At 32.6% G+C, this 17,466-nt stretch overlaps 1 protein-coding gene across 1 annotated transcript in view; it reads left to right on the top strand.

Annotated features, from left to right (window-relative positions):
* Positions 1-617: 617 nt before the first annotated feature.
* The window catches only part of LOC140447197 (uncharacterized), a 173,731-nt gene continuing 156,882 nt past the window's right edge, over positions 618-17,466 (top strand). The window contains exon 1 of the mRNA XM_072539710.1: positions 618-904. Coding sequence (XP_072395811.1) covers positions 847-904 — 58 coding nt within the window. The 5' untranslated portion in view covers positions 618-846. The remainder of the gene's footprint in view (positions 905-17,466) is intronic.

Genomic DNA, 17,466 nt, shown 5'->3' with positions numbered 1-17,466 from the left:
GTGTTTCGGGATTTTTTATAAATATGTACAGTAACCTAAATAATAAATTTATTCCATTTGGCTTTTACACACTATATTATAACAGGACTATAAAGAAAATACTTATTTTTCCACAGTACTTTACTTGAATATAATGTTACTAATTTTGTATTGTGTGGATGCAATGCATTAAAAGTTGATTCAGATTTCCAGAAATTTCCTTTATTTAAAATTAATTTTTTTGGGCTTTTATATCAATAATTCCCACAAGTATACTTCGATTCTTAATTTTTATAACCATTTAGCTTACTTACTTCGGTAGAAAAACAAGCGAATAAAACTAAATCCCCTTTAAAAAATCTCCTCATTAAGAACTTTATACCACATCCATCCCCCTACTTCTTAAACAGAAGACAATCCGTTCTCCAAAAATAAATAAACCAAAATCCTTCCCAATATTCATCATCAACCTTTTTGGGGCCTTACCCAAATCCCCAACATCATCCAATTAATAAATTATTACGTCCCTATTTTCGAAAATCCTTTTGGGCCGGGGATAAGCGGCATAGGAAGAGCCGAGGCGCGCAGGGCTCCAGCAGGATCGCGGTTCGCTGTGGATTGCTCCTGCATTTGTCTTCGAAGGTCGCCTAGGCGCACTTCGACGCCGGGTTACAACTAAACATCGCGAAGAGGAAAACCAGGAACGACTCACTGTTTTGCATATGCGTGACTGTTTACTGGCGCTTTCAAGTTCGAAAGTATCTGACATGGTTAAGTGATGAGTTTGCGGTTTGGGCTGATTTCGGTGGATTTCAGACAGCGGAAATAATAGTTTATAAGTGAAATGTGATAGTGCAGTGGGAGAAAATGACAGTTTTATTGTCCTTTCAGGCGTATTTTATAATTTTCACCATTTTTATGCAAGGTAAATATTTAAAATAAAAGTATCATATTTAAATTTATAAACATTTAAAAAAAATGAATAAAAAATATTGCTATTTTAAGACATATAGGAGCTTAAAAGCTCGCACCAAAATTTTTTGTTTACTATTTAAAAAACGATCATTATACAGCTACGTAACATAATATTTTTTTTTATGTTTTTTTATATGTGTATTGTAATAAGAATACAAGTCTTGTCTGTCAAATAAAATCTTATATTTACATGAACATTTACACTCTGTCATTACTAAATATGGTTATAAACGAACAGAAATTGTTACCGTAACTAACATACCTCCAAGATGTAAATCAAAATGATCTTTAAAGTTACTATCTAAGTAAGCTTTAAAAACTTAAAAAGCTTCAAAAACTACAGACTAGACAAGACTAGACAAAAACTATATACAATGTGCTCAAATAAGTACATAAGCAACCCGCTACAGTCCGTTCACAAATTGTTGAGAGCACGAAATGTGCCTCAAAGTCATAAAACGGTCGTAAAATTTGTGTCAGCATAGGCGTTCCTGATGTGTTTATTCAATAAAACTAATTATATTAATAAAAATAAGAATTTAACCATTACCAATTTTGTAAATAAGAATACCTTTTTTGTTTGGATATCGCAATACTAATCCTCGCGTTTAATCACTTTACTAGAAAACCTGGAATTCATATCCGAAGGTACTATTCGTTGCAAGATAATTAGGATGGAATTCCCCAGATTTTTAATAATATAATGGGTATGCTTTGGCTTCGTGCCTCGTCTGTTCAGTTTATATTCGAAACTTAACTTGAAAGGGTGAAGTTATTACGAACGAAACCAATTTTTTTGTTTCGTACGTTTTTGATCGCATGTAATGTACGACTCGTCGGTGTTTCCGCGTCTACATCAGTAATTAGCGTCTCGAATATTTCTTTTGCGAATTATATGCAGTGCGTAAGTGATTTTTTATTCCATATACCTACGAAATATACGTACCTTTCGCTCGTGCTCGTTTTGTTGGATTGTTTATGATGGCTTAATCATCAACATCATCAAGTTTTACACCGGTACTGTTGTGTACAGTCAGTTAGTCTGTCTATTCACCAAGAGAAAAGACTATTGTCCTGAATGTTCACGATGCTCTGGTTTCCCAGAATCCCACAAACACTGTTCGCAGCATAGTCGAAAGTTGTTCCAACATGACTGGCGTAGGGGACTCAACTGTATATAGGTTCCTATCAGAAAGAAAAAAACACGGTATGGCTAACCCACACACAAACGAACACTTAAAGAGAGCGAAAAAACCTATTGAAATTGATAAATTTGCCAAAAATGGTATTCGAAGGAAAAGTCATGGTTTTTTTTTTCAAAAAAGAAATACCAAACCTAAACAAAATTTTACAAGAAGTTAGAGACGACCCGGATTTGCCTCATATCGAACGAACTAAATTGTGGCAAGTCTTGAAAGAATTAAATTTCCGGTGGGAGAAATCAGACCGAAAATCACTTTTGATTGACCGGGAGGAGATAATATGTTAGAGAAGAAATTATCTAAGATCCATACGAAAATTCCGGGCTGAAGGAAATCCAATCTTCTACCAGGATGAAACGTGGGTAAACTCAGGTCATACTCTAAAAAAAATTGGTCAGATAAAAATATATTAAGCTCCAGGCAAGCCTTTATGGAAGGTTGGTCTACTGGTATCTCCCCACCTTCTGGTAATCGTAAAGTCAGTAGATTAATAATTTCTCACATTGGCAGTGAAAAAGGATTTGTTAAGCATGGTTTGTTGAAATTCCAGTCCAAAAGCACAAAAGACTATCACGAGACAGCTGATGTTTTCGAAGAGTATTTTGAGCAGATGATTGAACACATACCACCAAATTCAATTATAGTATTAGATAATGCACCTTATCACTTACGACTAGTAGAAAGACTTCCAACGACTGCGTGGAAGAAACAGGATATCCTTGACTGGCTGCGGAATAAGTATCTGCCTTACGAAGATGGAATGGTAAAACCAGAACTTTTAAAAATTGCCCGGCAACACAAATCAAAGTTCAAGAAATACGTAGTTGACAAAATGGCGGAAAGGCGAAACATCACAGTCCTTAGACTTCCACCCTACCACTGCGAAATTAATCCAATTGAACTCATTTGGGCACAAATAAAAAGTTATGTGGCTAGAAATAATACGTCATATAAAATACAAGCTGTACATGTATTGTTATACGAGTCTTTATAACATATTACAGAACAAAACTGGAAATATGCAGTAAGACATGTAATAGAAGAAGAACAAAAAATGTGGGATCTTGATAACATAATTGATGCGAGCGTAGAGACACAATTGCTAATTATTAACCCTCAAGACGACTCGTATTCCGGAGTTGATCCTATTTATTTTGAATTTGAATAGTTTTCTAATCGTAATTATATAAGGTAAGTAATAGTAGTTGTAATCGTAAGGTATTAAAGGGGAAAGGCGCAAAATGTTGCTTGTCAAAATGTTCAATGTGTTTTAAATGTATCCCATTTTTTTCAAATCCTGAGAAAACTCAAAAGTATTTTTGAAAAATTTAAGGACAGAATGAAATATTTATTAGAATAAATAAAAAGTTTCTTTTGCATGCAATATTTTCAATTAAAAATTATACTATATTTTCTCTTTTATTTTCACCCCTGTTACATAACATATAAAAATAAACATTGTAGAAGTTTTCAGGGACTTTCTGCCCTCGGTAATAATGTAATCCTTCATTCTGCGTTTAAATTTTTCAAAAATATTTATTAGTTTTCTCCGGATTCGAAAATAATGGATACATTTAAAACACATTGAAAATTTTGCCAGGCGACATTTGGCACCTTTCCCCTTAATTAAATAAATATATCTTTTACAGATGGCAAGAAACTTTTTATTTTTGAATAAAATAAAGAAGTTTTATTAAAACAAAAATACAATTTACATATGTAAGTACAATTTAAAAAATATATTTATTTAGACGACACTGGTCGGTCATCTGTAAACAAAATACCTTCGTAATGGGATTATAAGGTTGACTAATGTATTGTATTCCTTCAGATACAAGGTGGGTTAGTCGAAAACATCTTAAACCGTTAGTTTCAGGTTGGTTTTTACTATTATATCGTATTACCCATCCTCTCTGTATTTCAGTTCTCTAATTAGGGTTAAACTTGTAGTAAGCTATCGACAAATTGTGAACCGATTATAGCACAAATTGATTTTTAAATAATCATAGTTTACTCTAAAATCAACGTTTCGATCTTAAGATGATCCCTCTCCAGTTGACACTCCCTACCTGAATTTCCTTAATATAGAACATTCATCACGTGACACTTTAGTTAAAAACTTTTTAAATGCTAATTTTTAATAAAAGGTTTTTCATATGTTAAGCAATTTACTGGGTTTTTGTGCATTTTAGTGATATTTTAGATAGTAAGGGACATACTGTTATAAATAGGTAAGTAAAATAACTTTATTATTAGAGAAAAAACTATTACTACTAAAATAATGATTGTAGGCACATAAAAATGCGAACAACAAATACTAAATACTGAAACATAATGTGTTTACTTTTGAACATGTTGTCCAATAATATCTTATTAGTATTAATTACAAGTATTACAAGTATTATAATCAATTTTCTGTTTCATCCCTAATTATTTGTAATATATCATGTCAGTACTATGATACTTTGTGATATTTTCTTGGAGTAGTCTTGATCAATTCTAACTGGTTACACAAAAAAATTCAAGTGGGTTGACTCAAGAGATCCTCGTGGCCACGCAATGTCCCTGTTGCCAATCTATAGCAGATAAGCTCGCGCCATGTCGTCATAATGGGGCGTACTGTAGATAGTTTGTAATTACAGTAAAACCTGTTAGTAACGACCACTAAAAATGAAAGAACTGCTAGCCGCTATTACCAGGTTTTGCAGCCCACAAAAACATAAAGGATCTTTGGAACTTTCTTTATTTTAATAATTAAAGCAAATTTAATTCTATACATACACGGAAAACTACTTAAATTACTTTAATATGCTAATACAAAACATAAAATTATATGCTATACTAGCAAAAAAGAGATGTTATTTACAATTTGAGCTTTGGAATCTCAGCTTTAACCTTAAATAAAATTCGAGACAGGTAAATAACCATTTCACCATTATTTTTGCACAATAAATAATTTTTCTACGTCCCTCAATTTTGGGCACACTTCGCTCATATTAGAGAAAGTGAATTCACGTTCGTCCACATCATTATTAATTATCAGAATTGTCTTTTTCTTCATTATCACGCAGTTCTTCAACAATGTCCTTAATACTGAAGTAAGGACACTCGGTAGGTATCACTATTAATGAAAGCAAATTCGTCCAAATTGAAAATTTCATTACAGACTGTAAGGAAGATATGAGCAAGGGGTATATTGTCCTCTTCATCAAAATGAGGATCTTCTTTCTCATGGTTGGCTTTAACTTAACAGTTAAACTCGTGTGTGTTAACATTTTTGTTAAAAGAAAAAGTACTTTCGTCACTTAAACAAATTGTTTTTATGTAATCGAGCTGTTGGTTAATTTTATTGGACATATTTTCACAGAATTCTAGTCTTCGGTCGGGGTCATCATCTGAAAGTTAGTGCATAATTTTTAATTTGTATGGATGAAATTTGTTTTCAGCCAATGTTCGGTGTACTGTCTTTTGACTGATTCCATAGATAGATGCAACTTGGGCTGTAGAAAAAGTAGGGTTCACCACCATTTCTGAAATTTTTTTGTCATCACTAATTGTTGGTCGATCAGATCGTTTGATCTGGTCGACTACCTTTGATCTTGAACACTACCTGTTTGTTTAAACTTCTGAAGAAGTTTCCTCAAATAAGCTCTCCATGTAGGGCGATCTGGGTACCTCTCATTAAAAAGATGTCCCGCTGCATGGAAATTATTTTCACATTCACCAATTATTAACACAGCTGCTACTTTGCCGGCTACAGTACGTGTCATTTTGCCTTTGTAGAATTAAAACGTCTTGTTAGACAATAATTAACCCGTAACTGCTACCGACAAAAAGTTATCTCGCAGCTGCTATTGACGGGTCACTGTGACCCAGTTTTAAAATTCTGAAATAAAGAAAAAACATTAGCTAATACATTTATTTTAAGTCATAAACACTTTTTTATATAACGGTAAACTAATTTAATGTAAAATAAATTCCTATTTACAATTTGGGCATATTTTTAGAGCACATTGTAAACATATAGGTAATTTGCACACAAAACAGTATGTATTTGGGACAAATTGCGCATCTCTTCCTTTTAGATATATTCTGTATTGGCAATGGTGCAGGTGTGTCATCTATATCTACTCCAAGGATATTCGCTGCGAGACATCGAAGTTTCCGGGGTACATTTACGTTGTAAAGTCTTTTCTTCATATGTGGCGTGTACAGTGCAATGTCTAGTTCTTTTAAAAAATTGTAACGGGATATTTCTTTACCTCGAGAAAACTGATATATTATTCGGCTGTTTACACCAGACACATTTAAAATACAGTGAAAAATTGCCATAGGCCATCGACGGGTCCTTCGAGAAGTGGAATATGTTGCACATTTTTCGTCCAAAACATCTACACCTGCTTTGGTTTGGTTATAAAACATAATTATTTCGGGTTTCCCAGTGCTCTGATCAACAGTACTGTCGTGATGCATTGATGATATTAAAACAACAGATTTTCCCTTTTTTGGGACATATGATACCAGAGTATTGTCTGATGTAAATCCGAACTCTGAATACCTAGCAGGTCTCTTTCTGTCGGCCATAAATTCTGGAGGAATCATTCTTTTATTTTTCTTCACTGTACCTACATATGTAATTCCTCGTTTTCTTAACTCGTTGGTTAATTCCATTGATGTGTACCAATTATCTCCAGTGACATTACGGTTGGAATTTTCAATACATTTTATCATTCGAAGAACAACCTCAGTTGGATGTGAAAATAGCGATTTTTGTTTCTGTTGGAGAATTTTTCCTGTATAGACCTCCGCGTTATACATGTAGTGTGTTTGGGAATCGGCTAAGATCTGCACTTTTATACCATATTTCGCAGGTTTATTAGGTATGTACATTCTAAATGCACACCTTCCCCCGAATGGTACCAGCATTTCATCTACTGTTACGTGAGGACCTGGAACATAGTTCTGTTGGGAGTTTTTTACAAAAGTTTCAAATAGGTTGGATATAGCTGCCAATTTATTAGTTTTCACTCTTTCAGACCTTGTAAGATGATTGTCGAATCTTAAACAGCTTAGCAAAAATAAGAATCGTGCAAGTGACATCGAACATCTAAACAAATCTCTCCCTGTACCATCTGTTGCCCATAATGATTTTAAATCTTCATGGTTAGACTTAAATATACCTTGCATAAATAAAAGTCCAATAAAAGCTTCTATCTCAATTTTATCTGTTCTTTCAATGAAAGTTGGGGCAAATTTTGAGAGAGAGTTTTTACGTCGTTTAAATGTAGCGTAATTTGAGGATACTAAGTCAATTCTTGTGTTGGTATGTTCAACAATAATTTCCAACATGTCATCAGTTATTAATAATTTCCAAGCTTCTTTAGGACACAGTGGTGGATTCTGACGGGTGGAACCTTTCAGTCCTGGTAAAACTCTTATAATGTTATGAGATTTTACTTTGGACCTTTTTGGCGATTGTTATGCCCATTTTGTAGAATCTTTTCCATACCAAGCTAATTTTGAAATGTTCAAAGTAGCTGTTTTGTTACTTGAAGCGTTATTCGTGGCATCATCTCTGTCTAAGGTGTTTTCATGCAATAGTTCAACCTCAAATTCACTATCAGAGTCGTGTTCACTGTAAATTTCATTGTCTATTTCATCGCTGTCACTTTCACCTGAATAGTTAAATAATTTGTCTGCAGCTTGCTCCTTATTTTCTACTTCTTGGAGAGTATCTGTCGTTTCATCGGCATCTTCCAAATCTTTCCAAAACTCTTCACTGTTTAGAATGTCTTCCATCTCAGACAAAGTTAAATGCTTACTTGAAGAAGCCATTTTATCTAAAACAAAAAATGTGTATTAAGCAAATGATATAAATATTTAAATTATTCAAGCCGTATATCAAACATAATAAAATATATATATATATATATATATATATATATATATATATATATATATATATATATATATATATATATATATACGAAGTAACAAGAAGTCCAGAGACCTCTCTCTGATAGTAAATTAGGTGAACCGCAAATTCAAAGCCTCTTACTAGAGACTTTTAACGACGCTAGAAGTACATTTTTACTTCAACATGCATCTACGATTCACCTTTGAAATTACTATCTTTTTCGCTCTTTACGTAGAGAAAGACGTTTAAATGAAAGTAAAAGATTGCATTTCATTTCAATCGGAACTCCACCATTGCTCTACACGTGTTTCGAGTTATTCAACTCGTCATCAGGAGCACTTGTGGAAGTTCAACTGAAATGAAATGCAGTCTAGTATTTGGTTATTATAACCAAAATAATAAGCCAGGTACGCTAGCAGCGACATCTATACGAAGTAACAAGAAGTCCAGAGACCTCTCTCTGATAGTAAATCCGATTGAAATGAAATGCAATCTTTTACTTTCATTTAAACGTCTTTCTCTACGTAAAGAGCGAAAAAGATAGTAATTTCAAAGGTGAATCGTAGATGCATGTTGAAGTAAAAATGTACTTCTAGCGTCGTTAAAAGTCTCTAGTAAGAGGCTTTGAATTTGCGGTTCACCTAATTTACTATCAGAGAGAGGTCTCTGGACTTCTTGTTACTTCGTATAGATGTCGCTGCTAGCGTACCTGGCTTATTATTTTGGTTATAATAACCAAATACTAGACTGCATTTCATTTCAGTTGAACTTCCACAAGTGCTCCTGATGACGAGTTGAATAACTCGAAACACGTGTAGAGCAATGGTGGAGTTCCGATTGAAATGAAATGCAATCTTTTACTTTCATATATATATATATATATATATATATATATATATATATATATATATATATACATATATATATAATAATAATAATAAAAATAGGTACATACCTTTATAACCAAAAAACATTATGTTACTTAAATACTATAGACGGGTCACCGTGACCCAACTACGTAATTATTTCGAATTTGACACGATCAACAAAACTGCTCACTTTGCCTTTTTATAAAATACTAACTGGCCAGAGAATAGGTGGACAGACAGCTCCCCCACTATCAAACTTAAATGGGTAGGGCGGTTTAAAACTATTGATGGGTCACGCTGATCCTGTGGGTAGCAGTTACGGGTTAAACTAAATATTAACTAAGAACAACTTGACTAAACTTGAATTGACTAAACTAAGCAGAAACAGAAACTAAATATTCAGGTATAAACGCGTTTGCAAACTAAAAATTGTCAAAAAAGTTCACGTTGACGTAAAAACAATTAGAGAATTGAAAAACGTCAACTTTTTGACGTTTGTTGTTTAGTTGAATGTTAAAAAATAAATTGTAAACTGGTTTATGTAAGGTTATGTTATTAAGCCAAAGAACGATTTGTAACTTAATATTGGTATAGAAGGTGATAAAATAATTGGAAAACTGACAGAAAACGAAATCTTCAGAACTCCATCCACAAATTACATAAGAGTATGTGACAAGTTTTAATTAAAAATATATTGTGATATTGACTGGGTATATGGCAAGTGTTAGAGTTGATGAGAAAGATTTTATATTACTGTATTGTTGAAAGATCTGGCTATGTTTGTTAATATTAGATTGTAGATGTAATAATATTGTACCGGGGAAATATATTTTAATAGTCATGTGTGTGGAACGGGTGCATTGTGATGATATTCTAAATAAAAATTATTTGTTTTAGTATGTTTGAACCTTAGATTAGTTATTTAATGAACTGGGGGTATATGGATTATAAAATTAGGTTGTTGAGATAAGAGATGAAGAGAGGTGATTAAGAAAATTGACCTATATGCTTTAGGTAGTATTGAGTGTTGGCTTTAAGACTGATTGGGTAAATTAAAAGATTAGTAAAAGGACAAAAAAGAAATTATTAAAAAGAGATAGAAAAGAAAGATTGTAAGCATGTGGTTTATGAGAATAGTTGAAGGTGTAAAGGAAGAAAATCTCGGTGGAATTAGACATGACGGTTGACGTAGTTGGGACTTCTTTGTTTTTCCTTTGTTATTTCCAGATCTTTGTAAAGCTCGAATCTTAGGAAATTATCATATAAAATGTTGTGTATTAGAGATACATCTTCTGGGATATTAGGAGTGTTTATGTTATTATAGGTGTTGAGAAAATTTGAGGTAGTTTTTTTCTTTTGGTGTACCCTAGAGAGCGGGATAATAGTTATCTACAGGTTCTACCTATGTATGTAGCATCACTGCTGGAGCATTTAAGTTTGTAAACAACACTTTTATTCATATAGTCGATAGAGTCTTTGGTGTTGGTGAGATACTGACTTAAGTTGTTTTGAACTGAAAGAGATTTGGATGTTTTGAAGAGATCGTTTGATCAGATTTCTCATATCTCCAGAAATGTTTTTATGATGGTACGGTACAGATGTGTAAATGGGTGTGGTAGTTAGATCTCTGGGAAACGCAGTTTCTTATAGGTTTATCAGTTGTTTTTTATGGAAAAGTTTGCCGTTGATGTACGAATCATGTTCGTTGTTGACTGATATCTGTTTAAGAATATTGAATTGATAATTATAGTTGTTCTGGGATAATGAAAATAACACCAAAAGATTTTCTACAGGAAATCACTAAGGAAAAATTTAATGTAGAATCACTGTGGAACGACTGTCCACAGAAAACGAAAGATCCTATTAAACAAAGGAAACAACAACAATACACCATGGTACAGAAAAGAAATAAAAGAGAAATGTAAAGAGAAACGAGAGGCCTACACGAAGTACAAAACATCAAATACTTCAGATTCCCGAGACACCTATAGAAGAAAATGAAATAAAACAAAGCAGTTGGTAAGAAGAACAACAAATGAAGACTGGAAACAGTATACAAAAAAGATGGAAAGCGACTTCTATAGCACACAAAAACAAATATGGAGATTTATAAGAAACCAACAGAAAAAAATGGCAGAATTGAAGGAATACAATATCATACCAGCAAACGAATGGATAAGATACCTGACGGAACTGTTTAAAGGAAAGGAAAATAATAATCAACACAATAACGTACCTGAATTAAGACACAAAATAAAAATCAGTTTACAGGAACTAGAGATAGTAGAGCCATAAATTCACTTAAGAATAGAAAATCACTGGGACCAGGCGGAATAACCAATGAGCTTCTAAAACACGGAGGAGAAATTATAATCTAAGAGAAGAAAATACTTATACAAAACCTAATATTGCACTGCAAGATACTAGATGCATGGAGAAACAGCATAATGATACCAATATTCAATAAAGGAGATAAAGAAAACCCCAACAATTACAGAGGTATAAATCTACTGAACACCGCACTTAAGCTTACCACAAAAGTCCTAATCAACAGAACCAATAAACTAACAACTTTATCTGTTGAACAACAAGGATTTAGATCCGAAAGATCCTGCGTAGACGCCGTATTTGTACTAAGACAAATCACAGAAAAGGCCATTGAGTACAATAAACCAGCATATCTCTGTTTTATAGACCTGACAAAGGCTTTCGATGGCATCCAAGGCAAAGACGTCTTACACCTACTGTATAAAAGAAAGGTACCAATCAATATTATACAAACCATCGAAAATATCTACTTACATAATCGAATACAGGCAAAGATAAATGGAAAACTAACACAGTGTATACCAGTACAAAGCGGAGTCAGACAGGCTGACTCGTTAAGCCTACCTTTTTGACGTGACAACGTCTTAAATTAGGTTGTGGCTCGGAGTCACTCATGAAAAAGTGTAACGCCCGCTCACGTCTGTTACATGAGTCACCGAACGAGAGAGAGGCCCGCCGGACCGGCGAATGCCTTGCGTCTCTCTCCCACTCAAACATGATCGGTCCGCTGCGCGCGCAGCACTAGAGAATTAGGCGCGTTGAATCGGTGCGTGCTTGTGTCTCTGTCTTTCTCGAGCGTTCTTGGCGTTGGAAAACCGAGAAAGCGTCATAATACAAGTTCACACGTGTGGTTAAAGTATCGTCAGCTGTGTCTGTAGTGAAAATGTGGATTGCTTAGATTCGTCATTTACAACAACTACAACAATAAAGGTAAATAATTGTACACTAATATTTCATTATCGTAAACTATGATTGATTGATTAATTGTTAGATTGACACAAAAGTTGAGAAACTGAGTTTATAGGTTATGTCATACTATTGACAAATGTTGATAGTGTTAAGTAAATTATTAGTTTAAATCACTCTGCAATCAATCGTAATTCAGTCGATTGAGAAGAAACAGCGCGTATTGCTAGTCAAACATTTAAAAATCACTCAAATAGAAATTAGTTAAGTTTAAGTTTACATGTACAATGTTTTAGTAAACAAAATATATTTCTATAGTTAAAATTTGTGCAATTCTTATTCTCATTCAATTCCTTGTTCCTATTGTGCAATTTAATAATATTCATATCAATAAATATTCTACCGAGAAAAAGACGTTGTCACGTAAAATCTTCGCCCGTAAAACCGACTTTACAGGCAACCGATTTTTTTTAATATAATAATGGACAATATAATATAAGCAGTATGTAAAGGTAATGGTTACAGAATGGGGAACAGATAAATCCAAATATTAGGTTATGCAGACGACGAAGCATTAATCGCCGAGACAGAAGACGAGCTCCAAAGATTAACACAAGTATTTAATACAACAGCCAAGAAATGCAATATGATGTTATCAGCAGAAAAAAATAAATTTATGTCAACTACTCAATACCAACTACGATGTAAAATTAAAATTGATGAGAAAATAATAAAGCAGAAAGCAAGATTTAGATATCGAGGCATAAATATAACTAGTTACGGAGATGTTGAAGAGGAAGTACGACAACAAAGCTTAAAAGCAATTAAAGCGGCGGAATATCTTAATGATACAATCTGGAACAACAAACATCTAAGACAAGACACAAAAACAAGAATTTATAAAGCAGCAATTAGACCTAAATTAACATACACGGCGGAGACAAGACCTGACACATCTAAAACGAGACAACTACTAGAAACAACAGAGATGAAAATACTCCGACTAATATCAGGGAAAAGTCTGTTGAGTAGGGAGAGAAGCGAAAACATAAGAAGAGCATGCAATACCGAAGACATAAATGGATAGGATGGAGTGAAACGAACACATTAGTAGAATGGCAGAGGATAGGATAGTACGAATAGCACGAGGTAAGTCACCAAATGGACAAAAAAGAAAGAGGCTTTAAAGCCTATAAAAAAGAAAGAAAAAGAAGAAGAAGAAGTTCTGGGATAGAGAATTGGTGTCTAAACAATGAATATATTTATGAAATACTGTAGGTTTCCTATAAATTTGGAAGTCGATTGGTCATTTAATCTGGTAATGGTAAAGTCAAGGAAGTTAATTGATTGAGAAGAATTAAGGTCTATGGTAAACTTAATATTGGGATAGACTTGGTTGATTTGGAAAGTAATAGATCAGCTAAGTTATGGTTACCTGATATGAAGACTAGACAGTCATCAACATAGCGAAACCAGTTGGGTCTTTCAGGATTTTTCGTGGTGTGTTGATTCTAAATATCTAAATGATCCATAAATAAATCAGCTAGAAAAGTGGAGAGACAACTACCTATGGTTAAGCCATCAGGTTGTCTGTAGTATTTATCATTATTTTTACGAAGAAATCCTGATCTAGGCAAGTTTGTAACAATCTTTTAAATTTCTTAACATATTCATCTAACAGTTTGTTGGCTAGTGTCACATTACGACATATACTATAAGTTACATTGTAAAAGAAGATTTGTCACCTATCGGGATCTAGATAAAATACTTTGTTACAAAAACTTTAAGTTTCTCAATTGGAATAAATGATATGAAACAATATAATTAATTGTTTTAAAATATTTTTTTCCTGAAAACTATTTCTCAACTATAGGTCGAAACGTCAATAAAATATATCAATTGCTCAAGTAAAACACCAACAAAAGGTTCAGAACATTATTACGTGTATTTTTAAATTAGATAATAAAAACACAGTAATTTATTATTTTCTCTAATATTTTGATCAATCCTATAAATTCACTTCCAATACTAAAATCTGACATAACTCTTAAGAGGCTTATACAAGGGCTCAACAGTTGTTTACAGCAGAAAGAGAATTTATTTAAATTTAATATTTCAGTAACGAGCCATTCCTCCCTGATATTTTTTATATTAATTCGCTTTGTTATATATTTACAAAATTGATATAAAGCAATTTATGTCAAAATATGTTCTACCAATTATTGTTATTCAATTGTTCTCTGTTATACAAAATTTTAATTGTGTTCAGATTAGTTTAATACGGATATATTTGAATATTTGAATGTTTTTCTTTTTATTTAAATTTAACGTTATTTTGTACGCGTTTATTATAAATTATTTACCTTTGGCAATCTGTTTAAAATATACAATAAATTATTAATACTATACATATATGTTCGGTAAAGCAATTAATTAAACTTAATGTAGGTAGTGGTGAAAAAGATCAAATTTAATGATTCTAATTAAAAGTAATATTAATTTTATTAACTCATTTAATAGGTTAAATTTTTGACAGCAAACATTTTGATAAAAATTGCTTGTGAAAATTTATTCTCAAAGTACCAGACAAGAGGGAATATTCATGTTTTTTTAGACCTTAAACTAACCATTTAGATCTTACCCGTCTGAAGGGGCCCCTCTTGGGGACATCTCAGACGGGGAATGGAGTAGCTTCAGACACAATTGTAAAAATGACAACCTCATATGAATGTTTTAGAAATTATTTAATACAATATTTTAAACTATATTATGATACTTAATCAAACCCCTAATGCATATTGAAGTTTTCCAATGAAACTGAAAAAGACAATAATGATTTCTGTTGCTTTATACTCTGCTTAGAAGGAGTTGGCAAAAGGGCTACAATTTCTGATAAAGAAGCACCAGAGATATCTGGTACGATGGGATAGAAAAATTTATAATTTATTTTAGATGATATTCTTAAAAATGAAATTTTAACATCCCCATCATCACATTTACCAATGATTCTCCCAACATAGTACACATCTTTTTGTTTTACAGTCCCAAATTTAACGAGCACAAAATCTTCAATTTTCAATTCACATTTGTCAAAATTTTGCTGTGGTTCTTCTAATACTTTATCATCAGAGTTTTTGCCATTTTCATCATCAGTTGTCTTCTCATTCTTCTCATTTTCAAAAAGTAGTTTACTTTTCGTAGATTTAGTATGTTCGGCATTAGAGTTGGTGGTTTTCTTTGTTTTTTTTTTTATTGATCTGTTTTTTTGCCAGAAGAAGCTTTTCTGGGGTGTCAGTTGGGTCTCAGAAATTCAGACCAGAAATAACAGCCCGGCTATTGAAAAGGCATAGGTGGAGAGTTTTGACATTTTGATGTTAATGGAGTATCTATTGGTTGCTGAAAGTTTTCGCTTAAAAATTTGGGGATATAAGATTAGATCTCTCATTGACCAAACTGGGAGCACACATATCGTCGGTAAAAATGTGCCTGTCAACTGGAAAAATTTCTGTTTTTTGAAAGAATTTATAATGCTCTGTGGTAATATGGTACGGCCATGTGCTATTCCAATACATGCGGCTATGTGATAGATTCTAAAACGTTGGCCTGGGTTAGACTTCAACCATGAATCAATTGCAGCATTATAATGTTTTAAAAGGTTTCATCAATCCCACATCCAGTGGTTGCATCATGTGGGTACAATGGGGTGAAACTGTTATAATGTGCACGCCATTAGCTCTTGCTAGTTCTATTGCCTTAATTGACAAGTAACTCTCATGATTGTCGCAAATTTGAAGCATTCTCTTTTCGGAGGAACCTGAACATTTTATAAAGTGCTGCATCACATGAACGAAATTGGAAGTGGTCATCCAACCTGACTAATGGGGCAAACCCAAGGTTCCGTTTGGTGCTCCATTTATTATGTGGCTCTTAAAGTGCACTCTCGGAAATACTGGAGCAGGTATTTTCAGCTGCATTTATAAACAAAACTGTAGTAAAAAGAATTCTTCTCACACCACTTACAGCAGCTGCTACTTGTTTTTGGCCTTTTTGTGAAATCACACGAGAAGGTTCTTAGTTAGTTTCACTTTTTGTTTTATCCATATTCCAAATCCTGGATAAGTCATAGAGTTCTGGGTATCTTTTGATTAATTTTTCATAATTAAAAAAAGCATTTCATTATGTTTCTAAAGAAAATTGCACGTGCAACACTGAATCTTTCAGCAGCACGAAGAGATAATCTTTCCAGTTTTTAGGACAGTCAATATTGTTCATTTTGGCCATCTCATGTGCTAGTTTTCGAGTTTCTAGATTGTTATGACGGTAAAACATTTTTGAACACTTAATTAAATATGCCTCAAGGTCGTCTTCCTGTTTGTCAGTAAAAACCTTTCTATTATCGTTTCTTAATTTCATATCATGTTTGCCATCTGGGTTATCCCTAAACTTCTTAACGTACATACCAACAGTTTAATATTTTAATCCAAATCTTTTAGTAGCATTTCTTATTGATTCACCATCTAGGATGGCCGCTACACATTCTTTCATAGATTCGGCATCGAAATTTTCTTTTGTTTTTCCTTTCCTCCTATTTCTTACCATCTTTAGACAATCTGCAACAAGGAGAAACCCTTTTTAAAAAACTAATAATAAATATATATATATATATATATATATATATATATATATATATATATATATATATATATATATATATATATATATATACCTATATTGTAAATGATGTTTTGTTTGTGTATAGTTTTATGAGCAATGAGTGTTTTTAAATAACATAAATATAGGGTTTTTATTGCGGTTCTCAAAGAATTAGTTTGTAAGCACTTTTTGAAATTATCTTTATTATAATTATTATGAAACACATATATATATCTAATATAGACAATGTAAATTTTAAACAAACTATCTTTAAATTGAAATTCTTATGACACTAATTAAATTAAATTAACAAAATTTGGTACCTTTCTGTCACTGAATGCCTAAATGAAACTGTTTTCCAAAATAAAGATTATAATCACCACTCAATGTCTTCGTTGTCAGCCACGGTTATCCTTCCTTTTGCGAACTTGCATTGCCAAATACACCACAAGGTTTTAATTATCAGCTTCCACCATTTTAAAATATTGTTGATCTTAATAGTATTTATAAATCGGTAAATATTCTTCCTTCTTTATATTGCTTTTTTGTTTATTCTCCTTTCTAATAATCTTTTTTTCTCTTCCAATCTCCAATCACCATATACATAATATAATTTTTAATCTTCAACTAATACCCT

This window comes from Diabrotica undecimpunctata, chromosome 8 (assembly GCF_040954645.1).
Source record: "Diabrotica undecimpunctata isolate CICGRU chromosome 8, icDiaUnde3, whole genome shotgun sequence".
NCBI classification, from domain to species: domain Eukaryota; kingdom Metazoa; phylum Arthropoda; class Insecta; order Coleoptera; family Chrysomelidae; genus Diabrotica; species Diabrotica undecimpunctata.
Note: the sequence above shows the minus strand (reverse complement) of the source record. Positions and strands in the feature narration are given on the sequence as shown.